Source organism: Chionomys nivalis, chromosome 12 (assembly GCF_950005125.1).
Source record: "Chionomys nivalis chromosome 12, mChiNiv1.1, whole genome shotgun sequence".
NCBI lineage: Eukaryota > Metazoa > Chordata > Mammalia > Rodentia > Cricetidae > Chionomys > Chionomys nivalis.
The window spans coordinates 53088824-53115753 of NC_080097.1; the positions used below are offsets into that span (position 1 = coordinate 53088824).

General features: G+C 42.6%; 1 protein-coding gene across 3 annotated transcripts in view; it reads left to right on the plus strand.

Annotated features, from left to right (window-relative positions):
* Positions 1–26930, plus strand: part of Atp8a2 (ATPase phospholipid transporting 8A2) — a 568530-nt gene that overhangs the window by 180235 nt on the left and 361365 nt on the right. For all 3 annotated transcript variants that reach the window (XM_057785806.1, XM_057785804.1, XM_057785805.1), the window contains exon 24: positions 3116–3180. In XM_057785806.1, the coding sequence (XP_057641789.1) occupies positions 3116–3180 (65 nt within the window). The remainder of the gene's footprint in view (positions 1–3115; positions 3181–26930) is intronic.

The following is a 26930-nucleotide window of genomic DNA, read 5'->3' on the forward strand; positions in this document are numbered from 1 at the left end:
AATATGCAGCAAATGAGGACAATAACCTCAAAATGTAAACAATGTATAAGTATCTTGATCAGAGGTAGAAATGTATAGTGCAGTATATAAATATATCCTAAAATTGCATCAATATACAAAATATCTTAAGCAGAGGTAAAAACATACATAATACAATATGACAAAATAACTTTGCATAGGTATACAAATATTGTCAACAGAAATAGTATCATATTCAATATGACAAATATAATTTGAATTTTTATCAATATACAAGATTCTATACCAATGTAAATTTTCTATAAATAACAACTCATGAGTATTCTCACTGTTACTCACTATTATTGTTAGTGTGAACTTATTCACACTAATCTACCTATCTACCTATTATCCCATCTAATTCCTTTATTTTTTTTTTTTAAAAAGAGATTCCAGAGCCTACTTAATTTCCACTTCCAATCCTATACCACTTATAACCAACCCCTAATAGATGTCCCAAACCCTGAGGACAAACTTTATTGGGAGAGAGGACATCATCTTCTAGAATTACTTCCAACTGTCATGGGGCGATGTTATTTTTATGGGATCCTGTAAAACTAAAATGATGGTTAAGTTTCAAGATTAGTGTCTGGTACAATTGCAGATAGTCTCTGAGTAGTCGATAGGGTGTTTCTGAAGTTCTTATTTGAAGTTCTGGCCAGAACATTGCAGTCCTATGAACACTACTTTCTAAACATTCAGTACAGAAGCGCTAATATTAGCCTAGCAGAGAAACGGTGAGTTCATTCTACTTCTTCCAAATATAAATAATAAGCAGAGTGGAGCATACCTTTAAAACCAGAACTTTGGAAACAGAGGCAGGTGGATCTCTGTAATTTTCAGACTGGACTGGTCTACATAATAAGTTCCAGGTCAGCCAGAGCTACATGAGACCCTATCTAAAAAGCAATTATAAATATTAAATTACTGTCAACTCAGGGAAAAAACAACTAAGAATATCCTAGAAACAGACTGCTTTATCTGGCTAAAATGAAATGAGTGAAAATTAATTTTAATCCCTGTTTTACTTAGCTAACATCTTTGTTGCAAAAGGAAATATTTCTACACTAGCCCAGAGTGATGTCTAATAAAGGTTTATTTATTAGGGGGTAAACTCACAGAATTGGTAGCCATCTGCAGTCCTGTGCAGTGTGCTGGGAACCAGAACTGAAGCCATGAGCCAAAGGGCCCCATACACTCCTTTGTTCTGCGTATGTAGTACATGAGACCATGCCCAAAGTGGGCCAGTATCTTAAAGGCTATTGACTGAAGGAGTTCCAACAGCAGGATCTGAGCAGAAGTCAAGAGTCTGAGACCTGGCACACCTTAGAAAACCTTAATCCTAAATTAAAAAAAAAAATCTAGGATTGTGAATTGTAGGCTGGTTTTTCTTTGCTTTGTGTCTAAAAGCCACTTACGGGGAGTCCATGTTATATTTGTCTTTCTGGATCTGGGTTATCTCACTCAATATGATATTTTCTAGATCCATCCATTTGCCCACAAATTTCAAGATGTCATTTTTTTCACTGTGTAGTACTCCATTGTGTAAATGCACCACATTTTCCTTATCCATTACTCGGTTGAGAGGCATTTGGGTTGTTTCCAGGTTCTGGCTATGACAAATAATGCTGCTATGAACATAGTTGAGTACATGTCTTTGTAGTATGATTGAACATCCTTTAGGTATATACCCAAAAAGGTATTGCTGAATCTTGAGGTAGTTTGCTTTCTAATTTTCTGAGAAATTGCCATACTGATATCCAAAGTGGCTGTACCAATTTGCACTCCCACCAGCTATGAAGGAGTGTTCCCTTTGCCCCACATCCTCTCCAACATAAGTTGTCAATCCCAGAGAACCTAGACAACAGTGAGGACCCTAAGAGAAACAGACATGGATCTAATCTACATGGGAAGTAGAAAAAGACAAGATCTCCTGAGTAAATTGGGAGCAAGGGGATCATGGGAGAAGGTGGAAGGGGAGGGGAGAGGAAAGGAGGGGAGCAGAGAAAAAATGAATAACTCAATAAAAACAATTTAAAATAAATAACAAATCTGAAATGCTTCCACATCCAAAACTGATCAGTTTCAGATTTTGAAGCATTTTGTATTTTAGACTCTTCAATTAGAAATGCTCAACCAGTAATGTGTATGCAAACATTTCAAAATTAAGGCTTGCTTTAAATACACATACTTAAAAACTAGAAAATCTGAAACATATCTAGTCTCAGGCATGTGGAATAAGGAATGTTCACTTTATACTAGCTTGGTCTTTAAGAGCTATGCTACTTGAGAAGCTCTGAGTTACTTATTTGTGTAATTAATAAACTTTTTGATATGGCTTCAAAATAATGTTTTTATTGAAAGCCATTATTTTTGTCTTTATAATTTGTTGTCTGAGGCACTTTACCAAATATTTTTCTTAAACAAATGACAATTCTGAGTGAAGGTTAGGGTGTACATTCCAAAATGAACAAGTGAAAATATTTATATTTGGGCTGGAGAGATGGCTCAGTGGTTAAGAGCATTGCCTGCTCTTCCAAAGGTCCTGAGTTCAATTCCCAATAACCACATGGTGGCTCACAACCACCTGTAATGAGGTCTGGTGCCCTCTTCTGGCCTGTAGGCATACACGCAGACAGAATACTGTATACATAATAAATAGATAGATAGATAGGTAGATAGATAGATAGATAGATAGATAGATAGATAGATAGATATTTTTTTTAAAAAAAAGAGGGGAGGTTGTGAGATGGATCTCTGAGTATGTGTGTAACCTCAGCTTCAAGTGGGGGTGGAGACAGGAGGATGGCTGGGGTTTATTAGCTCCCAGTCCAACTGAGAAAACACGGGCTCCCTATTCAGGGGAGGACCCTGTCTCAAGGAAATGGGAAGAGGGTGGTTGGGAAGGACCCCAGAAACCTTTTTCTGATTTTCACTCAAGTGCATATGTTGGGTACTGCACACCCGTTTGTGCAAACCCTCACACATACACAAATAAAAATTTAATAAATCTTCAGAATAGAAGAGAAGTCTCTGTCACTGAATTAGGAAGTCCCAGGAAGGATGAAGTTCACATGCTGTCCCTTCTCCATTTCAGGGTACTCCTGTCGGCTGGTGTCTCAGAACATGGCCCTTATCCTACTGAAGGAGGACTCTTTAGACGTAAGTTGTTTGTCAAACATTGTATCTGATACAGCTGCAGGAAGTTATTTACTATGGTTATTAATCAGTTCAATTTTTGTGAAAGACAATTGTAAAACTACTCTATTTAGTTATGAATATAACTAAATATATTTATAATATATAACTAGATATAACTCTATATCCTTATGAATGCATGCCATAAAGCCTCATCGCTAAACATCAAGATGTTACCTCCTGGTGATATTATACTCACATAGTCCCAAACATTTTCAATGGGTCGGTTTTGCTTTTGTTTGGCTTTGTTAACTCTGAAGTTTTACATGACATAATGGCATCTGTTGATTTGCATAAAGTGGTAATGGCTGATCCAAGGGAGGTTCCTAGGGAGGTTCCTAGGGAGATTCTTTTGGGTAGATGCCTCCCAATGCGGCTAATAGTCAAGTTCTGGTAGCTGCTTAGTTTTATGCAGCAATAGGGTTCAGGTGCATTTAATTTCCCAACACCAGATGCCAACAGATCATGGAGAATGGTACACTATGGGTACCAGGGTATTTTTTTATAAGTATGTGTATTCCTGACTGTGTTGGCTACTTTTATGTCAACTTGACATAAGCTAGAGTCACTGGAGACAAGGAAGCATCAAGGGAGAAAATTCCTCCATAAGATTGGACATAGGCAGGGGCTTGGTCCTGACTCAAATGATGTAACAGAGTGTGTTGACCCCCCATGGGAGGCCTCACCCTCTCTGAGGAGTGGATGGGGGTGGGATGGGGAGAAGTTGGGGGACAGGGAGTATAGGAGGGAGAGGGAACTGGGATTGGTATGTAAAATAAGATAGTTTTTTTTTTTAAATAAAAAAGTCGATACTTAAAAAAAAGATTGTTCTGTAGGAAAGCCTCTAAAGCATTTTCTTAATTAGTAATCAATGGGGGAAGTCCAGTCCATTGTAGATGGGGCCATCCTTGGGAAGGTGGTCCTGGGTTCTATAAGAAAGCAGTCTGAGCAAGCCATGAGGAACAAGGCAGTAAGTAGCACTCCTCCATGGCCTCTGTGTCAACTCCTGCCTCCAGGCTCCTGCCCTGCTTGAGTTCCGGTGATGACTTCCCTTGATCGTGAACAGTAATGTGGAAGTATAAGCCAAATAAACCACCCCCTTGCTTTTGTCATGGTGTTTCATCACAGCAGTAGTAACCCTAACTAAGACAGATAGGCGTCAGCATAATGGACTATTGCCGTGTTGGTGTTTGGGAGATATCTTGGAAGGACTTGGGAACTTTGGGCTAGAAAAGTCACTGAGTGTGGAAAGCTCAGTGGGCTCTTCTGAAGGAACGTGGAAGATAAGAATGTTCAAGACAGTGCAGATGATAAAGGCCTGACTTAGGAAGTCTCAAAGGGAAGAAAAAAACTCTGCTGGGTCATTTGTGTTTAGAATCTGTAGTGTCTAGTCCATTGGAATCAGCTGTGATTAACAAGAGACAGAAACCACGAAGGTAAATCCTTTGTTTTTCTGGGATAATGACTGTTGGTCTGTTGGGGTTGGAGAATCTGTCATTAGGAAGAGACCAGCATCACTGAGGTGAGATCTTCTGGGAAATATTTCCTCAGAGTCGGCATATGCAAGCTGTGTTTAGAGGTGTCCAGAGTTGTATTTGGTGCTGACAGCCAAACTTGGTCGTGTAAGTGTTGGGGGTAAACCCCACTAAACCTCTCAGGGTTCAGAAGGATTGCCACAGCAGGCGAAAACCAGCTAAAGATAATCTGAGGATAAATAAAATAAATTCGCTCACATAAGTCATTTTATCATGTCTCATTTACTTCTCCTGTGCTATCTCCAAAGCTTTCTTTATGTTTCCTCTTCGATGATTCTTGCTGTTGCTTGCTTTGCTTCCCATCCCACGTGGTTACCAGGTTGCATACCCACACAGAGTTAACAAGCATGCATTTCACAGAATCATAAAAATCAGGTGGACCTGACAAGGAGGTGCCTTGCGTCTCAGAGCGGGCGTGGCTGTGAAGCTCCCCGGAAGATACCTGGAGGATTAATTAAGAATCAATACAAAATTCTAAGAAGCCGTTTTTGTGCACTGACTACATGTCTTAAGTGTGACTAGTTAGGCTGAAAGTTTGTGATTAATTATTGTAGAAAATGCAATACTGTGGCACTTTTTGAGCTCTGTTACTTCTTTCCTTGGTGCCTGAGAACACAGCGCTGGTAACCATAGTAACCCGCAGGCCTGGGAGAAAGGCAAAGGTGTTTGATTTGCATCCAGCTACCTGACTTACCTGCTGGTACCCAGGTGAGAAGGAATTCTTTCTCTGGGTCTGGATTAGTGACCCACACCTTTTTCCTGCATCTCTAGGGGTAAAGGCATAAACAGTTAATTTTCTGGGTTGTGATCTTATGTTAATTGAAACCAAGGTGAAAGGTAAATACACAGAGTATTAATAGCTTGTTAGATTAGAGCAAAAGGCCAGTAGATTACACCTTCCTGAGTCTGCTGCTAGAGAATTCAGGGCCACCCAGACCCAGTGAGAGCAGACATACTGTCTCTCTGCTCAGTGCCTCCTGCTTGGGGCTCCTTTCTTGTCAATGAGTCCTGTTAATAATGATACTTGTGGGGCATTAACTTATGTAGATTTGACTCTGAGAACACAGGCTTGACTGAGCAAATGCTTCCACACCAGGGCTCCATGGTGTGGAAAAAGGTATACAGTTACCTGTACAGGAAGAAGTTATCTCAGTGAATGGTTTATACACTGCTGGGATATTTTGTAAGGGAGGAAATGTCATGATTTCACAAGACTTCTGCAGAATTGACAGTGACTATCCAAAGGACAGGTGTTCCCAAAGCTTTGCAAGTCGGGTTCTCCATATGGAGTGTCCTCACTCCTGTGGATCTGTCTAGTAGAACAGAGCTATCAACAGTGCATTCACTGTATACTGTTTGGGGACTCTCATCATGTAAGAGTCCCCCAGGTGGCACTGGTTTTGAAAACATGAAGCGGCCATGAAGAACAGCTGAGTCTTAACCACTGTGAGAAAGTGGAGCCTCAGTAGCAGATGAAGACCCAGAACTGAAGGAGTAATGGAGAGAAACTGAGACTTGGCACCATCAGGAGAGCCTAGGAGGGGGAATTGGTGAAAGAAAGTGCATCCCAGTTGCAGCAGAAGACCCAGCATTTTGGAGATGCCAGCACCTTGGGGTGACCACTAAGAACAGCAGCAGCAGTGGGGTGGAGCCTTCCAAAGCCTGGAGGACACATGTGTGTGTGCTGCAGAGAGCAGAGCTGGAGAGATGACCCAAGCCCCTTGGAGGAGCCCAGAAAAGCATGAGTGAATATCAAATGATCGGGCATTGAGTTATCTACACATTTGGAGTTTGGTTTTGCTTTGTTCAGATTGTGACTGTGCCTCAGTTCTTCCCTCTTGAAGTAAGAAAGTATTACATTTAAATTTGATTTTTACACAAGTCCACAACTGGGAAATTTTTAACCTTTAAAAGGGATTTTGGATTTTTAAAGAGGCTGGATATTTTAAAGGGACTGAACTTTTAATGTGTTTCAATTTGTTAAGAATGTGGACTTTTAAAGTTCCTCTTATTTTTCATGTGAGATCTTGGGGTTTTTTTTAAAGATTTATTTATTGTGTTTATAGTATTCTGCCTGCCTGCATGCATGCCTACATGCCAGAAGGGAGCACCAGATCTCATTACAGAAGGTTGTGAGCCACCATGTGGATGCTGGGAATTGAACTCAGGACCTTTAGAAAAACAGGAAGCGCTCTTAACCACTGAACCATCTCTCCAGCCTCCTTCATGTGAGATCTTGAGGATGAATAAGAAAACAAAGATTGTATCTTAATAGTGATATATTTGTGTGTCAAGTGATAAGGGTCAGTTGTGCTGGCTAGTTTTATGTCACTTTGACATAAGCTAGAGTCTGGCCATGGGTTCTAAAAGAAAGGAGTCTGAGCAAGCCATGAGGAGTAAGCCAGTGAGCAGCACCCCTCCATGGCCTCTGTGTCAGCTCCTGCCTCCAGGTTCCTGCCCTACGTGAGTTCCTGTCCTGACTTCCTTTGATGATGAGCAGTGCTGTGGAAGTGTAAGCCAAATAAACCCTTCCCTCCCATGCTTGTATTTGGTCATGGTGTTTTATCACGGCAGTAGGTACCCTAACAAAGGCCCTGGTGTAAAGCCCCTGAGAAAGTAACAATGGGGGCTGACTCAAGGGTAACCAAGGACCCTGTAAAGTTGTTTGATATAAAAATACTAGTTTCATTCCATTGCCCAGACTTCCAGCAGGTTCTGTTGGTATTCACACTGCCCCTTTCAGGTGGTATATCTAGTGCCAGTGCTGGGAGCAATGCCTGTGCTGGTTATACTTTAAAAAGGAGAGAGAGCATGGAGTTTCTGTTGGTGGAAACTTGGGAGACCCCCTACTATGAAGACCAGTTCTTTGTACCCCCTTAGGGTCTCATGGGTCAACAGCTGAACCCAGGCTCAGTGTGGAGTCCAGGATGTTATGTGTAAGATGCCAGCCTTGCACCGAGTGCTTTAGGGTGCTTCTGTATGAGTCTTGTTCTTGTCTGTGCAAACTTCTAGTCAACTCTGTTGTAATATGAGCGGCGGGGCTGCATCCCCGCCACCCGGCCGCCCACATGGCTAGTTTATGCCCCGAAATAATTACACGGAATCTGTATTCTTTTAATCACTGCCTGGCCCATTAGTTCCAGCCTCTTATTGGCTAGCTCTTACATATTGATCTAACCCATTTCTAATATTCTGTGTAGTACCACGAGCTGGCTTACCAGGAAAGATCTTAACCTGCGTCTGTCTGGAGTGGGAGAATCATGGCGACTCCCTACTCGGCTTCTTTCTCCCAGCATTCTATCTGTTTACTCCACCCACCTAATTTTCTGTTCTATTAAAGGGGCCAAGGCAGTTTCTTTATTACTTAACCAATGAAACAACAGATAGAAAGATGACCCACCTCCATCATTTCCCCTTTTTCTGTTTAAACAAAAAAGAAAGGCTTTCACTTTAACATAGTAAGATTACATATAACAAAACAGTTATCAAGCAAGAATTACAGTTACAATATTTATATCTATTTTATCTTTTATCATAACTAAGGAAAACTATAACTATAACTAACCATTCTTCAACTCCATCAAAGACTCCAGAAGGATATAATATTACCTAAGTAAACAAGAAATAAGAAACTTCAAACTTTAGAAATGACAGAGACATCTCCCTGCCTGGACAGTCACCCAAAGTTCTTTTGTACCGTTGGGGCATCCATCTTTGGCCTACAGGCCCATAGTATCTAGCAGACACATTTTCATGAAGCAGGAAATTCCAAAGACAGTTCAGTCATTTTCTGCTGTGTCCTGCAGAATGTCTCGCAGACTCTTTCATGAGTCAGGAACCCCGAAAGATCATCTCACCTTTAGGCAAGTTCAGCAGTCCTCTTTCTGCGGGTTCTCTGTGTCCAGTTTATGCAACAGTCCATGCAAGAGCAGTTTCTTGCCCAAATGGCTATCAAACTCCATAAGGAGCCTCTTCGGTGCCCATCTTCCTCTTGAAGTAGATTGGTGCTGCCAGGAGCAGATGTGTCTCATTATCATGAAAAGCCCTAAGTTATTAAAACATTAAATGCCATATTCTGCAGTCTTTGAAAGATATGAAGAATGCCTATCTAACTGAAATATATCTATGCACATCTAGAAAATCTAACTAACATGACTAAAAGCTTGACAATTATCGATGATTATCCATTAACAACCTATATACATTACATTTTTAAATGAACTATACAATCACAATACCTTAATCAAGATTAGAAATATGCATATACATATAACAAAATTGACCTTCAAATCCACACCAATGCAAATTATTCATATCTATATCATATCCCCCTTTAAATGTAAAAGAATATTTATAAACAATATTTGGGAATATGGGCGCAGTTTTTTCTCTCCAAACTGCTTCCTGCTGAATGGGGGCGCTGTATTCAGATCTTTCATGGTGTAACCTGTGTGTCCAGGGTCATCTCAGTCGGCAGTTGAGTGAAGTAATTTTCTGAAGGTGTTCACAGCAACCTTTCAGGAGGGCGTGGTCTATCATACCATATTGGGATAGACGCAATCCACAGAGTCTCATCCTCTGTGAAAACAAAAGAAGACCCTCTCCAAAGCATCATATCCTTAGACCCATATTCTGAAATCATAATACCCTTATATCCATTCTGGTTTAGCTTGGCAGCCGATATAATGAAATGTCTCTCTGCAGTTAGCTCCTTTACAGTCAAAAATTTTAAAGAAAACACAATAATACAAAGAATCCAGACTCTCTGTGAATTTTCCATTTTTACGTGGCTTATTTTTCTTTATTTCTTTTAATCTATAACTATCTGTACTCTGTCTCTTTAAAGACTTGACCCTTTTTTTAAGACATTAACTTTATTCTTTATATATATATTTTTCTCTCTCTCAAGCCTACGTACATTCATCCAACAGTGTCTGAATCAGTTCTATTGTGAATCTGTAATTTTTTTTACTATCCAGGAGCATTTTGTTTTGTGCTTTTAAATCGCTAAGCGCTTAAGAATCTAAGCTGTGACATTCCTAGGTCAAAAACAGGTACTGCCTGCTTGCCCCGCCCAGTCCAACATGGCGGAGCCGCTTGTGCCTCTGATCCTTGCACATTGCACCAGTAGCATGGTGGAGTTGCTTGTGCCTCTGAGCCGCAGCACAAAATGACTTCCTTTTAGGCACACAGTGAGTCTAGTTGCCATCAAACAAATCGTAGTAGTTTACTCCAAATGCTCCATTCAAAGACTCTGTCTCCCGCAGGAGCCAGACAGAGATCGCGATGGCGGCACAGCCCAGAAAGCCGGCATTTTAAAACAGCCAGTTTTTTCCTGTTGCTGAGTCAGGACAATTTCTTTGCCGCACACAACCCACAAACAGCATAAAGCTGTCTTAAATTCTCTCTCTGTCCTTTTTAAGCCCTCTCAGGTTTTACGTGGAGTTCATTAGCACGTTGGGCGCCACTCTGTTGTAATATGAGCGGCGGGGCTGCATCCCCGCCACCCGGCCGCCCACATGGCTAGTTTATGCCCCGAAATAATTACACGGAATCTGTATTCTTTTAATCACTGCCTGGCCCATTAGTTCCGGCCTCTTATTGGCTAGCTCTTACATATTGATCTAACCCATTTCTAATATTCTGTGTAGTACCACGAGCTGGCTTACCAGGAAAGATCTTAACCTGCGTCTGTCTGGAGTGGGAGAATCATGGCGACTCCCTACTCGGCTTCTTTCTTCCAGCATTCTATCTGTTTACTCCACCCACCTAATTTTCTGTCCTATTAAAGGGGCCAAGGCAGTTTCTTTATTACTTAACCAATGAAACAACAGATAGAAAGATGACCCACCTCCATCACAACTCTATACCTTGGACAATCAGCTTGTAAGAGAAAAGCTTCATCTACCTCACTCTTTAGAGGGTTTATTTGGCCCTCATGGTTGGGTCTCCCCATTTCTTTGGGCTGTGTCAAGACAGAACATTAGTGGGACCATGTGGTGGAATACCGTCGAATGAAGTCAGAGCCCGTAATCCCCATCAGGGCATGCTTCTGGTGACTCCAAGACCTTTTATTAGGTTCCACCTCTTCGAGGTTTCACCATCTGCCAGAAACACCACCCTGGAGACCAAGGCATTAATTAGCACAAGGGTCTTTGTAGAGTTTTCAACAACCAAACTAGGTAAGAAGCCTAGGATCCCAGATCATGGAGCATCTCCCAGACTCACTTCCTGCCTTCTCTGGAACACTAAGGAGACCTTCCTCGGACACAGTGTCCTGATGTTCCCAGCACTTGCTTTATTTTGCTTTTAACGACTGGAAATATGCTGTGTGTGTGTGCACGCATGCACACATGTTCACATTGTGAAGTAAATCATAACTATTTTGACATTGACGTACAGCTTGATGACATTAGGAACATCCACACTGTCGTGTAACCATCACCACCATCCTTTTTCAGAGTGCCTTTCTTCATTCTAGACTAAAATTCTGCGCCCATTAGATAACGTCTTCCTGACTGAGAAGATGGTTTGGCGGGAAAGAGAGCTTGGTGTACAAGCATGAGGACCCGAGGGCAGTGGCTTTCCAGCTCCCAGGTCAAAAGCTGCACATGCTCCGTGTGTACCTGTAGCCCCAGCTGGGTTTGGGGAGCAGACGCAGGCGGATTTCTGGGACTTGCTGGCCACCAGTGTTCAGTGTGAGAGCTCTTCTTAAGAGAAGAAGTCAGGGAATAAAGAAGGACACTTGACATTTCCTCTGACTTCCATGAGTAGATGGGCACACACATACACAAATGATAATGTCCAATTCTCACCTTATCTGCAGGTTATAGAAATCACGGTTCTACTCATATATCCAGGAATTTGATTTCTTTACATTATTTGACCACTTCTTGGAGAATTCAAACCTCCAACCAATCTTACTCATTTGGTCTTTCTATACTTTGTTCAGATCTTTACACCAGGGACTTCAATTTAAAAACAACATAAAACGAAATGATTCCTGCCTCTCTGTTTCTCCTCTTTCCCTCTCTCCGTCCCTTTCCTTTTCCTGAAAGAATCTCACTGTGTAGTCAAGACAGGCTAGGAGGGGACTTGGAGAGATGACTCAGTGGTTAAGAGCACAGGCTGCTCTTGCAGGGGAACCAGGTTCAATTCCTAATATCCCCATGGAGGCTCACAACTGTGTGCAGCTCTAGTCCTCAAGGGATCCAACGTGCTTTCATGGACCCCAGAGGCACTGGGTGCTCGTGGTGTGCGGACATCCATTCCAGCAGATTCATACACATCAAATAAAAATAAATAAATTTTCAAAAGCAAAAGACTGGCTAGGGACTTGCCATTTAGCTAAGGTTTGTTCGGGACCCATGATCCTCCTTGCTCAGCCTCCTGAGTGCTGGGCTTTCACACCCGTGTCTCTGCTGACCCTCAGGTAAATTGCTAGCCAGGGATGGTAAATAACCACTGGAAACCGACTAGGTTTCAGGAAGAACTGTCAGTTGCAAGTAAGCTGGATTTCAGTGGCTTCATGTGGCTGCTGGCTCCCACAGAGAGGCGCAGTACAGGTAACTTAGAAACTCTCAGTGCAGGGGGCCAGTCGGGTTCCAAAAGCACACATCGAGTTTGTAAAGTTTTATTGGAAAACAGCTGTGCATGCTTGTCCATGCCCTATCAGTGACAGCTACAATGCTGCCAGGGCAGAGGCCAGGGGGGACCACACAGCCCACAAACAGGAAATGCTGAAAGTCACCATCCTGTTCTTTTCGGAGTTCACTGGCCTGGCCATGTCTGGCAAGTCCAAAGGCCCTCAATTGTAGGCACATGGCTCAATTATCCCTCTATTCTAAAGTGGTGATTTTAAGAGTTCAAATGAATTCTTGGGAAATTGGGATCTGTGCTAATTTAGGGAAATGTAAAGCCATAGCTATAAGGAAATGTCCGGAAACCCCTCTACTAAAGGAAGTGGGAAGTTATTTAGGAAAAACGTGGAACTTGCACAATCAGACTTGAAGACGTAGGAAGTGCATGCGGTGTGCAGCTGGAGAGATGTGGGCCACAGCTCACAGTGTGTCCTGCAAGGAGAGTGCCACAAGTCGTGGGGTGCTTGTGGTACCATTTTCTAGAGTACCCAGAGAGGAGAGAATCCCAACTGTACACGGTTACCCATGGAACAGGGAAAAACACACCACTTTCTAATGTGGTTTGATGCTGTTATGACCTTCAGATCTAAACCAATAGAGGCAGGATAAGAAAGGTTTCCGATTAATCTCAGCAGTGAAGAAGGAAAATAATATAGGATTGATTAGCAAACCAAATCATGTAGTATAAAGGAGATATATTATGCTTACATAAGCATGCATTTTCTTTACCAAGTGTATTATGTGTTTTAGTTAGGGAAATCCTTTCATTTTATTTTAAAACTTTATTATCAGAGAAAAGAGAAAAAAACATAAAATCATTTCACTTGCTGTAGAAAGAAAACCCAGCACTCGTTTATGGCTAACCACCAGAAGGACACTTGAAATCCTGGCAGTGGTGTGAACCCTATTAAGCTAGTATGCGTGTCAAGATTTAATCCACCCATCTCCCATCAGCGCTTGTGGTGAAGTGATAGACAGTTCTTTGAGAAGACAACCATGATGTAGGCGTGTCCCTGTCATGTTCCTTTTAACAGTATCCTGCAGGTACCTGATTCATTATGGGGGGGGGTTCACCTATAATTAATGATATGATTGGCTATGCAGAAGTTAGAAGAGAAGCTATAGATGAATCGTAATTAGGGTCTAAAATGGATTGTTGGGTGTATCTGAAAGACATAAGCTTCTAGGGCAATTGAAGCTTCTTTGTACCTTACTTTTGTCCAGTTGGTTTGGAGAAATCACTGATGAATCCTGTTTATAATTTTCCATAATGTCTCTAAGTTATGGGTAAACTTGTTTGGATTTTTGATTTTCATGTCAATGAAATAATATTTGAGATATCTTTGTACAGTTTGCTCTCTGGTTCATGTTTCTGTCATTTTTCTCAGGTAGCTAGATTAGTGTTTGGATTAGACAGCGTTTGGTGTTTTAAAGCTGGTGGGAGACAGTTTGGAAGTTTTTCACCTTTCCTATCTTCCCAAGTGCTGCAGAGGCAGGCATCTCCCGGGGTTCACATCTACAGACAAGAAGGAGCCACTCAACTGTTCTGAATGCAACTAGACATGCTTGATTTCTAGCCAGAGTTGTCTAGCATGCTCACCTTGTCCAAAAGTTGTCTTTGCCCCATGCCGTCAGTGACAAAATTCTCAAACCTTAGTTCATCAGGGATGTATGCCAGGACACTCTGTTTCATGCCTGCATCATCGTCTACTGAAAGTGAGGGGTACTGCTTCCTGACTGTGGGGGTTCCCAGTGGGTAGCTTCCCTCTGATTCAGGACAAGTCCGCTGGGCTGTGTAAGGCAATGCCCGTCAGCACTTGGAACATCTCTCTTTCAGTACTGTGGTCTCAGTGTGTCCTGGTGCCGTATGGCGGGCCTGCTGTGTGCTGCTGTGTGGTTGCAGGCCTTTGAAGAGCAGGTATTTCTTTCCCAAATGATAAATCTGGATTCTTTCTTTGTTTCTGCTCTTTTATAACCAGCTGTGAAACTAAAATTTGGAGAGCATCGTTTGCTGGAGCTCTGCTTGGTCAGGTTCTCAATGTCCCTCACCGTCCCCTGCTTGGGGGAATCTAGAGAAACAACAGCAGTCTAGAGTGTTTTGCCTCTGTGACATTCACTCTTTATGCCTCAATCACGATTACCAGGGATCCAAGTTTTTTTTTTTTTTTTCCAAATCCAATAGGTCGAGTTGGGTCATGAGCCGCAAAAATCACCGTGTCAGACCCACGTACATGTGGCTCCCATTGAACTCAATAATAACCCCTCGACTCCTCCCGCAGCTGCCCAGCCTCAGCCGCCATCGAGCTCCAGGGTGGCGCAGGTGGATTTTAAGCAAACATGTAGAGATTAAATAGCTAATTGGAAATGATTTTTGCAGAGTAAAGCTGAAGTCTGGTGTACCCTGCAAAGGAAATCATTGCAGACATACAAATAGCTTACTGTTCATTTTAATTAGAGTTTGAGTGGAAGACAGGATTCAACTGATAAATCTCCACCAGATTCAAGCAGGAATGAAAACCCTGGGCGTTTGTATGGAAATGGCAGAGGCTGCCATGTCAGACAGGATGGAGAAACGGCTTTATTTCCTCTGTTTTAATTGTTTTGACTCCGGTATTATAGTTATTATCTAGTGGCCATGTCCAATTTTAAAATATTATAGTCGAATAGATTTTGTCTTTTCCTTATTCTCAAGCCATTTACAAAAGTGAGCATTGTGTTTTAATTCTTAGAGTTGATATTTTAAAATCATTTTACACTTATTTAGTACTTTATGTTTATGACTGATCTGAATAGTTGGTATTTTAGTAATCTTTTCTGAGAAATGACTGGATTACTTCATGACTAGGGAGCAGCCTGGACGCTTTGACAGAATGGAAATGAAAACTCAATGGTCTATTGAGACTCTTCAGGAGATAACAGCAGATACTCCCCTGACCAGTGCTGACCTTTCCTGACCCTGCCTCCTTGAGGCATTCTTGATTTGACTTTTTATAGTGATTGCATTTATGGGTGAATTGAACTGGTTAGTTTTTGCCAGAGTTCCATCATGTGACTTACTGAAACCGCCAAGGTTTCATTTCTTCCCTTTGGATTTTCTTTCTTAATGCTGAGTTGGAAAAGCTAGGGCAGTGGGGGGAAACTGGCATAGGCAGCAGCCAGCCCCTCCTCTGCTTCCCTCCGAGTGTCTCTTCTTTCATCTTAAGGCAGAGGTTGCCATTCAGTGTCCGGGTAAGAACACACACAGCGTGAGAAGGGCGCGAGGTCTTTGCACACGCTGCACACCACAGAGGCATGATGTGCACACACATTCGGACTTAATGTCTGTTTTACCAATGACTTTTGTCCCTCGATGACTTCCTGTTGATACTAGTTTATACATTCCCATGTTAGAGACCATAGCAGTTGCTTATTGGTCTGTAGACTATGTGCATCTTCCTAACATGCATACGTGTGATTTTCACAGAACTGTTCTCCAGAAGTGTGCTTAGGAATTGTAAGATCATGTCTATGAATGTATAAGGTTACAGTTTTAGAGGCGACTCCTCAGTGTGCTCAAGAATTGAAGACACTGATGGCCCAAGTAATTTACTGTACCTTAGATTCCCGGTTTTGCTATCTCTCGGTAGACATTATACCTGGCTATACTTTAGGCTAGAACTTGTCATTCCTCAGTGAGTTTTTTTTTTTTTTTTTTTTTTTTTTTGCATTTCAACTGTATTTTATTTTATTTTATTTTTTTTTTCCTTGCTGATTTTTTTATTAATTAATTAATTTAATTATTAAAGATTTCTGCCTCTTCCCCGCCACCACCTCCCGTTCCCTCCCCCTCCCCCAATCAAGTCTTCCTTCCTCCTCAGCCCAAAGAGCAAGCAGGTTTCTCTGCCCTGTGGGAGGTCCAAGGACCACCCACCTCCATCCAGGTCTATTAAGGTGAGCATCCAAACTACCTGGGCTCCCACAAAGCCATTACGTGCAATAGGATCAAGAACCCATTGCCATTGTTCTTCAGTTCTCAGTAGTCCTCATTGTCCATTATGTTCAGCGAGACCGGTTTTGTCCCATGCTTTTTCAGTCCCCGGCCAGCTGGCCTTGGTGAGTTCCCGATAGATCATCCCCATTGCCTCAGTGTGTGGGTGCACCCCTCGCCGTCCTGAGTTCCTTGCTCGTGCTCACTCTCCTTCTGCTCCTCCTTTGGATCGTGAGACTTCAGTCCAGTGCTCCAATGTTGGTCTCTGTCTCTGTCTCCTTTCATCGCCTGATGAAGGTTAATATTCAGGGGGATGCTTATATGTTTTTCTTTGGGTTCACCTTCTTATTTAGCTTCTCTAGAGTCACGAATTATAGTCTCAATGTCCTTTATTTATGGCTAGAAACCAAATATGAGTGAGTACATCCCATGTTCCTCTTTTTGGGTCTGGCTTACCTCACTCAGGATAGTGTTTTCAATTTCCGTCCATTTGTATGCAAAATTCAAGAAGTCATTGTTTTTTACTGCTGAGTAGTACTCTAATATGTATATATTCCATACTTTCTTCATCCATTCTTCCACTGAAGGACATCTAGGTTGTTTCCAGGTTCTGGCAATTACAAACAATGCTGATATGAACATAGTTGAGCATATACTTTTGTTGTATGTTTGGGCATCTCTTGGGTATATTCCCAATAGTGGTATTGCTGGGTCAAGAGGTAGGTTGAACCCGACTTTCCTGAGAAACCGCCACACTGCTTTCCAAAGTGGTTGCACAAGTTTGCATTCCCACCAGCAATGGATGAGAGTGCCCCTTTCTCCACAACCTCTCCAGCAGAGGCTATCATTGGTGTTTTTGATTTTAGCCATTCTGACCGGTGTAAGATGGTATCTTAATGTTGTCTTGATTTGCATTTCCCTGATTGCTAAGGAAGTTGAGCATGATCTTAAGTGACTTTTGGCCATTTGAACTTCTTCTGTTGAAAAGTCTCTGTTCAGCTCAGTGCCCCATTTTATAATTGGATTGATTAACCTTTTACGGTCTAATTTCTTGAGTTCTTTGTATATTTTGGATATCAGACCTTTGTCAGTTGCGGGGTTGGTGAAGATCTTCTCCCAGTCAGTGGGTTGCCTTTCTGTCTTAGTGACAGTGTCCTTTGCTTTACAGAAGCTTCTCAGTCTCAGGAGGTCCCATTTATTCAATGATGTCCTTAGTGTTTGTGCTGCTGGGGTTGTACGTAGGAAGTGTTCTCCTGTGCCCATGTGTTGTAGAGTACTTCCCACTTTCTCTTCTATCAGATTCAGTGTGTTTGGACTGATATTGAGGTCTTTAATCCATTTGGACTTGAGTTTTGTGCATGGTGATATATATGGATCTATTTTCATTCTTCTACAGATTGACTTCCAGTTTTGCCAGCACAATTTGTTGAAGATGCTCTCTTTTTTCCATTGTATACTTTTAGCTCCTTTATCGAAAATCAGGTGTTCATAGGTTTGTGGGCTAAAGTCAGGGTCTTCTATTCTATTCCATTGGTCGACTTCTCTGTTTTTATGCCAAGCCGTTTTCAGTACTGTAGCTCTGTAATAGAGTTTGAAGTCAGGGATGGTAATGCCTCCAGACAATCCTTTATTGTATAAGATTGTTTTGGCTATCCTGGGTTTTTTGTTTTTCCATATAAAGTTGATTATTGTCTTCTCCAGATCTGTGAAGAATTTTGATGGGATTTTGATGGGGATTGCGTTGAATCTATAGATTGCTTTTGGTAGAATTGCCATTTTTACTATGTTGATCCTCCCAATCCAAGAGCAAGGGAGGTCCTTCCATTTTCTGGTGTCCTCTTCAATTTCTTTCTTCAAAGACTTAAAGTTCTTACCAAATAGATCTTTCACTTCCTTGGTCAGAGTTACCCCAAGGTATTTTATGCTATTTGTGGCTATCGTGAAAGGTGATGCTTCTCTGATTTCCCTCTCTGCTTCCTTATCCTTAGTGTATAGGAAGGCAACTGATTTTTTGGAGTTGATTTTGTATCCTGCCACATTACCAAAGGTGTTTATCAGCTGTAGGAGTTCTTTGGTAGAGTTTTTGGGGTCGGTTATGTATACTATCATATCATCTGCAAATAATGAAAGCTTAACTTCTTCCTTTCCAATACGGATCCCCTTGATCCCCTTATGTTGTCTTATTGCTATTGCTAGAACTTCAAGCACTATATTGAAGAGGTATGGAGAGAGTGGACATCCTTGTCGTGTTCCTGATTTTAGTGGGATGGCTTTGAGTTTTTCTCCATTTAATTTAATGTTAGCTGTCGGCTTGCTGTAAATAGCTTTTATTATATTTAGGTATGCCCCTTGTATCCCTAATCTCTCCAAGACCTTTATCATAAAGGAGTGTTGAATTTTGTCGAATGCTTTTTCAGCATCTAATGAAATGATCATATGGTTTTTTTCTTTCAGTTTATTTATATGGTTGATTACATTGATAGATTTGCGTATGTTGAACCAGCCCTGCATCTCTGGAATGAAGCCTACTTGATCATAATGGATAACTTTTCTAATGTGTTCTTGGATTCGGTTTGCCAGTATTTTATTGAGAATTTTTGCGTCGATGTTCATGAGTGAGATAGGCCTGTAATTCTCTTTCTTGGTTGGGTCTTTGTGTGGTTTTGGTATCAGGGTAACTGTAGCTTCATAAAAGGAATTTGGCAATGACTCTTCTGTTTCTATATTGTGAAATACATTAAGAAGTATAGGTATTAGCTCTTCTTGGAAGTTCTGGTAGAATTCTGCATTGAAACCATCTGGCCCTGGGCTTTTTTTGGAAGGGAGATTTTTGATAACTGTTTCTAATTCTTCGCGACTAACAGGTCTATTTAGATCGTTCACCTGGTCTTGGTTTAGGTTTGGTATATGGTACTTATCTAAAAAAGTGTCCATTTCTTTTGCATTTTCCAGTTTTGTGGCATACAGGCTTTTGTAGTAAGATATAATGATTCTCTGAATTTCCTCTGTGTCTGTGGTTATGTCCCCCTTTTCATTTCTGATCTTATTTATTTGCGTGTTCTCTCTCTGTCGTTTAATTAGTTTGGATAGGGGTTTGTCAATCTTGTTGATTTTCTCCAAGAACCAACTTTTTGTTTCATTGATTCTTTGGACTGTTTTCTGTGTTTCTATTTTGTTGATTTCTGCCCTCAGTTTGATTATTTCCAGTCTTCTACTCCTCCTGGGTGCGTCTGCTTCTTTTTTTTCTAGAGCTTTCAGGTGTGCTGTTAAGTCCCCAATGTATGCTTTCTCCGTTTTCTTTAAGTGGGCACTTAGTGCTATGAACTTTCCTCTTAGCACTGCTTTCATCGTGTCCCATAGGTTTGAGTATGTTGTCTCTTTGTTTTCATTAAATTCAAGGAAGACTTTAATTTCTTTCTTAATTTCTTCCTTGACCCAGGTGTGGTTCAGTAGTTGACTGTTCAGTTTCCATGAGTTTGCCAGCTTTCTGGGGGTAGCTTTGTTGGTGGCTTCTAACTTTAATCCGTGGTGATCTGATAAGACACAGGTGGACACTGATATTTTTTTGTATCTGTGGAGGTTTCCTTTGTTTCCAAGTATGTGGTCAATTTTCGAGAAGGTTCCATGAGCTGCAGAGAAGAAGGTGTATTCTTTCCTATTTGGGTGGAGTGTTCTATAGATGTCTGTTAAGTCCATTTGATTCATTACCTCCAACAATTCTCTTAATTCTCTATTAGTTTTCTGTCTGATTGACCTGTCCATTGGTGAGAGAGGTGTGTTGAAGTCTCCTACTACTAGTGTGTGTGATTTGATGTCTGCCTTGAGTTTTAGCAATATTTCTTTTACATAAGTGGGTGCTTTTATATTAGGGGCATAGATATTCAGGATTGAGACTTCATCCTGCTGAATCGTTCCTGTTATGAGTATAAAGTGTCCCTGTCGATCTCTTCTGATTGATTTTAGTTTGAAGTCAGTTTTGTTAGAAATTAGTATGGCCACACCTGCTTTTTTCTTAGGACCATTTGCTTGAAAAACCTTTTCCCAACCCTTTACTCTGAGTAGATGCCTGTCTTTGTGGTTGAGATGAGTTTCTTGCAAACAGCAGACTGTTGGATCCTGTTTTCGTATCCAATCTCTTAGCCTGTGCCTTTTTATTGGTGAATTGAGACCATTAATATTAAGTGATATTAATGACCAGTGGTTGTTAACTCCGGTTATTCTTACTGCTTTTGGTAGAAGAGTTTGTGTGTCTCCCTTCTTTGAGTTGTGCTGTTGAAGGGTCGCTAGATGCCTGGGTTATTGTAGGCAGTGTTGGCAATGTTGGATTCCTTGGGTTGTGATTTTCCTTCTATTACTTTCTGTAGGGCTGGATTTGTGGCAACGTATTGTTTAAATTTGTTCTTATCCTGGAATGTCTTGTTTTCTCCATTGATAGTGAACGATAGCTTGGCTGGGTATAGTAGTTTGGGTTTGCATCCATGGTCTCTTAGTTTCTGTAGTACCTCTATCCAGGACCTTCTGGCTTTCATGGTTTCCATAGAGAAGTCAGGTGTAAGTCTGATCGGTTTACCTTTATAAGTTACTTGGCCTTTTTCCTTTGCAGCTCTTAATATTCTTTCTTTAATCTGTATATTTTGTGTTTTGATTATTATATGGCGAGGGGACGTTTTTTTTTGATCCAGTCTGTTTGGTGTTCTGTATGCTTCTTGAATATTCAAAGGAATATCTTTCTTTATGTTGGGGAAGTTTTCTTCCATAATTTTGTTAAAAATGTTTTCTGGACCTTTGAGCTGTGCCTCTTCTCCTTCTTCTATCCCTATTATTCTTAGGTTTGGTCTTTTTATTGTGTCCCATATTTCCTGAATGTTTTGTGATGAGAATTTGTTGGTTTTGGTGTTTTCTTTGATCAGTCTGTTTATTTTCTCTATGTTGTCTTCAGAATCTGAGATTCTTTCTTCTATCTCTTGTATTCTATTGATTATGCTTGTTTCTGTAGTCTCTGCTCGTTGACCTATATTTGCCATATCCAGCTGGTCCTCAGTTTGTGTTTTCTTCCTTGCTTCCATTTCAGTTTTCAATTCTTGGACTGTTTCCATTACCTGTTTGATCGTTTTTTCTTGGCTTCCCAGGGTATCATTTACGTATTTACTCATTTCTTCAAACTTTTTGTTATACTTCTCATCCATTTCTATGAGGGCGTTTTTTACATGTTGTTTAAGGGACTCTATTGCTTTCAAAAAGTCAGTTTTTTCCTCTTCTCCTGTGATAGGGTGTTCAAGTCCTTGTGTTGTAAGATCATTGGGTTCTGGTGTTTTCATGTTGTTTTTCAGATTGTTGGGTGAATTCTTGCCTTGGCGTCTGCCCATCTCCTCTTACCGATGCTATCTATTGGGTTTGATTTAATTGTAGCGGGGCAATCTGTTCTCAGTGCAGGCTTCACTGTTTCTTGCCCGCACTATCCTGTATCCAGTGCCTCCGCCGCCCGGGCCTGCCTGCCGGTGCCTCCGCCGCCCGGAATTGTCTGTGCGCCGGTGTTTCCGCCGCCTAGGCCTGCCTGCCGGTGCCTACGCCACCTGGGCCTGCCTGCGCGCCGGTGCTTCCGCCGCCTAGGCCTGCCTGACGGGCCTGACTGTCGGTGCCTCCGCCACCCGGGCCTGCCTGCACGCCGGTGCCTCTGCCGCCCGGACTTGCCTGCGTGCTGGTGCCTCCGCCGCCCGGGCCTGTCTGTGCGCCGGTGCTTCCGCTGCCTAGGCCTGCCTGCCGGGCCTGACTGCCGATGCCTCCGCCACCCGGGCCTGCCTGCACGCCGGTGCCTCTGCCGCCAGGACTTGCCTGCGTGCTGGTGCCTCCGCTGCCCGGGCCTGCCTGCGCGCCGTTGCTTCCGCCGCCTAGGCCTGCCTGCCGGTGCCTCCGCCGGCCGGAACTGTCTGTGCGCCGGTGCTTCCGCCGCTTAGGCCTGCCTGCCGGTGCCTCCGCCACCTGGGCCTGCCTGCGCGCCGGTGCTTCCGCCGCCTAGGTCTGCCTGCCGGGCCTGACTGTCGGTGCCTCCGCCACCCGGGCCTGCCTGCACGCCGGTGCCTCTTCCTCAGTGAGTTTTTAAAGTGAAGAGAGAACGAGAGATTGAAAGGTCACTGCCAAGGCTGAGCAAGGCTGCTGGGTCAGAGCCCTTTGTGTGTATGTGCAGGATGAGGGAGCTGTGGGGCAGCCAGGGGAGGGAGGACATGGAGAAGGTTCTGCCACGGGTGGACAGTTCTGCGTGGGAGTGATGTAAGTGCCAAATGCTGCGTTCTTCCTTCGTGCTTTTTTCTCTATTACATTTCAAAATTATTTTCCAAATTTATGAGCAGTGTATTTTCCTTATATTCTTCTCCTTCCTTCCAAGTCCTTCCAGATCCTTCCCACCTCCTTACCCACCCACCCAATTTCATTTACTTTCTCTCAAAACCAAACAATAGTAAAACCCCACAAAAGAAGAAAAAAAAAACAAAAAAAAAGTTAAAAAAGAGAAAAGCAACCCACCAAACCTTAACAACAATGAAGGCACACGGAAAACGTGGAGTCCATGTTGTATGGCTCACCGACCGCTGCTGAGCCTGGGTGACAGCCCAGTGTCGCTCTGCTGGTGAAAGGGATTTCCCTTCTCCCAGCAGGTATCAATAGCAAATAGCATCTTGGTTAAGGGTGGGTCTTTATGCCCACTGCCCCTTTTCCAGTAAGACTGCGTTCTTGCCCCATAAGATCTCTCCGTGGGAGAGTCAGCTCGCACAGCTACCAGCTGGGTAGGTAGTGTGTGGCTGCTCCCTGTGTAGATAAAATCCTGCCTGGTCCTGTGTTTACAGTAGTTGGAGTCTATGCTTAGGATACTGGAGACTAATCTAATTAGGTAATTTGTGACTGCTAGGCTCTAGAGCATCAGTTCTCAACCAGTGGGCCATGACCCCTCTGCCCATCGGAAAACACAGCTATTTACAGTATGATTCATATTAGTAGTGAAATTACAGTTATGAAGTAACAACAAAATAATTTTTATAGTTGAGGGTTACCACAACATGAGGAACTATATTAAAGGGTCACAGCCATTAGGAAGGTTGAGAACCACCACCCTAGAGCGATGGAGAATTGTAATAATGGCAGTAACCAGATTAAAAATGAAATGGTCTTTTAGGAATCTTAATAGTTACCATGCCCTTCCTAGTAGGATTCGTGTGTTTTTGGGGATTGCATCCTGCTGGGAGAACTATGCCTAGATGTAGTTAGTGACTGCCTTGAGCTGTCCCAGGGACACATGGGGTGACATTTCTGCTAGGTATATCAGCTGTATGCTCTGTGAGGTCCTTGTGCAATGGAAAAAAAGCCTTGCTTAATCATCTGCTTAGCACTGAGAGGAAAATAACTCCCATTCTGGACATGGCAGCAGTGTACTAATAAAAAGCTTGAGCTTCTGCTTTGGGTTTACACAGAAGGGAGGCAAGGTTACCCTCCTGCTGAAGGAAGGGAGGCGAGGTTACCCTCCTGCCGAAGGAAGGGAGGCGAGGTTACCCTCCTGCCGAAGGAAGGTTGTTGTAGGAGGAGCTCAGTTATCACTTAGGAAAGACGCTGCCATTGTAACTTGCTCTGCGAATTAATGAGCAGGAACTCTACGGAGCAGGTTAGACTCAGGTTCCCGGTCTGTTGTGGACATACAAGGAGAAATTAACCTCAAAATCTGCCCATTTACTGAATCTAGTTTTGTTTTATTTTATTTTATTCAACCCCTTTGTAACGTCCTTGCTATTGTCTTGTATTGTTCATAGTCAGACACACACGGGTTGTAACCTATGTTCTCTCCAGCCAGGGCCTTATGGACAGAGAATGTCATTTCTGCAGATGTCAGGATGAAAGCTCGTTTCTTCACTAATATTGATAGTTACAAACCCAGTGCTGATATATAATAAGCTTTCGTCACTTACAATGCTGGGAAAAAGAAGTAGCGTTGCTGCTGAAGCGCAGATCCCTTTCAAGGGCTTGGAGGTCTGCCCTGTTGTCAGGACTGGAGACTTATGGGAAACAACAGTTTACGGACTGGAGCTAATTCTCCTCCAGCTCTGTTGGCTCTAAGAGCCACGGCGAGGGCCTGGGGGAGGTGGATCAGTGATGGATCGGTGTGGAAGGTGAGGAGTTCCATCAACACCCGCCTGGAAACCAGGGTGCTGACTAACGTGTGATCCCAGAGCTGGGTGGGGAGGCAAAGACAGCCTGGCCCTGGGGATCACTGGCCAGCCAACTTAGCATACTCGGTGAGCTCCAGGCCAGTAAGAGGCCCTGTCTCAAAAAACTGTATAGTTTCTGAGGATCACTACCTGAACTTGACCTGTGGCCTCCACATGTATGCACACACATGTACAAACGCACATACATCCATGCAAGCATACTCCACATGCACCAGCACACACATGTGCAAACACATACGTATGTAAAGTGGTGTTAAAAGCATTGTATTACCCACTACATTGTATTTGGTGGGGATTCATTGCATATATCGGCGTTTCGTTAGTAAAGACATTTTAATTCACTTGCATCTTGATTTTCTGTACAGAACTAATTGCAGACTCTGAAGCCATGAAAGGGTTTCCCCTCCATTTCTTAATTTATGCAGGATTTGGAAATATCAGTCAAAAATAGAAAACTCATACACATCTACAAAATGCCTATTCTCTGCATGTTTTTATAGAAAACCCCTTTCTGTCAATATGGCCAGTTTCTCTCTTGCCCTGCTTCAGCCTCTTGATGACTTTAGGGCACTGGACTTCCACTGAAGGAAGCTAAGGTACACAGACCTCGCTTATGTTGTAGGCCCCAATCTCCCTGGCGCCTTGTTTAGTAGTGTGGCTGGAGCCCTCCACATCCTGCCACGGCGTGCGGCTTGGCCCCTGACTGGGAAGGGTGCTCTGAGTACCTGAGGGGTCAGCTGCCTGGTCTTTAGGCTCTATTTGCCGCCTCTCCTTCACTTCTGCTCCTGTGAAATAGGATTGCTTCCTAACCATTTATGAAGCTGCCTGTTTCTCACACTAGATTTAGCTCCCCATGGATTCCTGCTAGGGTATGTCTGCTCCATGCGATGGTGTCCAGCTCGTCTTATCCCCTTTGCTGGAATGCACGCTTCTTTGTCAATGTGAGTCACCCATGTGTAGAGATGTGCTTTTAAAAAAGTGTCTTTTGGGGATCACAAACCACACAGTAAAAGCAGGTCAGCACGCAGACGCTGAGGAAGTAGCTTGGCTTGTGCTCCAAGCTTTAACCCTCATCCATTTCATGGATTTGTACATTACGAGTACAACATTTTCAGCTGCAATGCTCTCAGGGTCACAATACCTTGGTTTGAAGTGATATTTCATGTTAACGAGCCTTCCTGTTCCCCGAATGTGGCCACTCTCTCCTCTCATTGGCTGCATCCAATAGGAAAGAGATGAAACATTACAGACTGGTTGTTGCCAGTTAAAAATGTCAGCTTAGGGCTGAGACGTAGGTAAAATGAGAGACCCCGTGTCTAAAAACCAAGGTGGAAAGCAATAGAAGAAATATTACATTCATTTCTGGTTTTCACATGCATGGGTGAACATTTGCACATGCCTGCTCATACATGTGCATGCACATGTACACACACACATACACACACACAGACATACACACACACACGAGGCATTAAAGTATGGCAATAACCAGGCATTTAACTCATTCCTCGCTGTCCATATAAGGAAGCCAGATTGATACTATTTCTTGATGGTAGAGAAACTGTACTCTATCTTTAAAAAGTACATATAAACGCAGATTACATATGTGTGATTGCTTTGTTTGCTTGTGGGTTTTGAGCTGGGAACTCAACTTTGGGCCTCATTCACACTAATACCTAACCACTGAGCTTCCTCCCCGAGACCTCGTCTTTAAAACACTTCGTGCCAAGTGAGTGCTTCAGACACTTTCTGAATCAAGTGGCCATGCTTCTGTAGGAGAAGCAGCACAGCTTGCTTTCCCTAGTCGTGTGTTCAAGGTCACAGTACCCATGACTTTGGCAGACACTGGTGAAGGGGCTGGAACTCCTCAGTCACTTGCACATTGCTCGTAGGTTACAGAGACGGAAGAGAAAAGGAGAGGAAATGGGAGTATGGAATGGGCTTCCATGTGACTGTGTTATCACCCCTAGTGACTATTCCTGTGGGCAGACACTTATAGTGTCTCATAGCGTGTCTCTCTGTAACTTACATTTTGCTAAGTTGTCAGGTGTCCCAGGTAATCTTAACAAGATAATTTAATGTTTTAGAAAGCACAAATATGACGGAGTTGAGCATACATTGAAACAGTTTACCTCCCAAGCACAAATTACAGTATTTCAAAAAAAAAAAAAAAAAAAAAAAAAGCCCTGCTCTAAAAGCAACGGAAGCATACACATGGTTATGTGTTTATCAAGTGAGTGATTTGCTGTTATTAGTTGGATAAGCACAAGCTGTGGGAACTATGCTTGCCCAGGGGTGGTCATGTCTCTGAGCTACTTTCCAGAAAAATAGTCAATTTACCCAAATAAAGTGATCGGTGCAA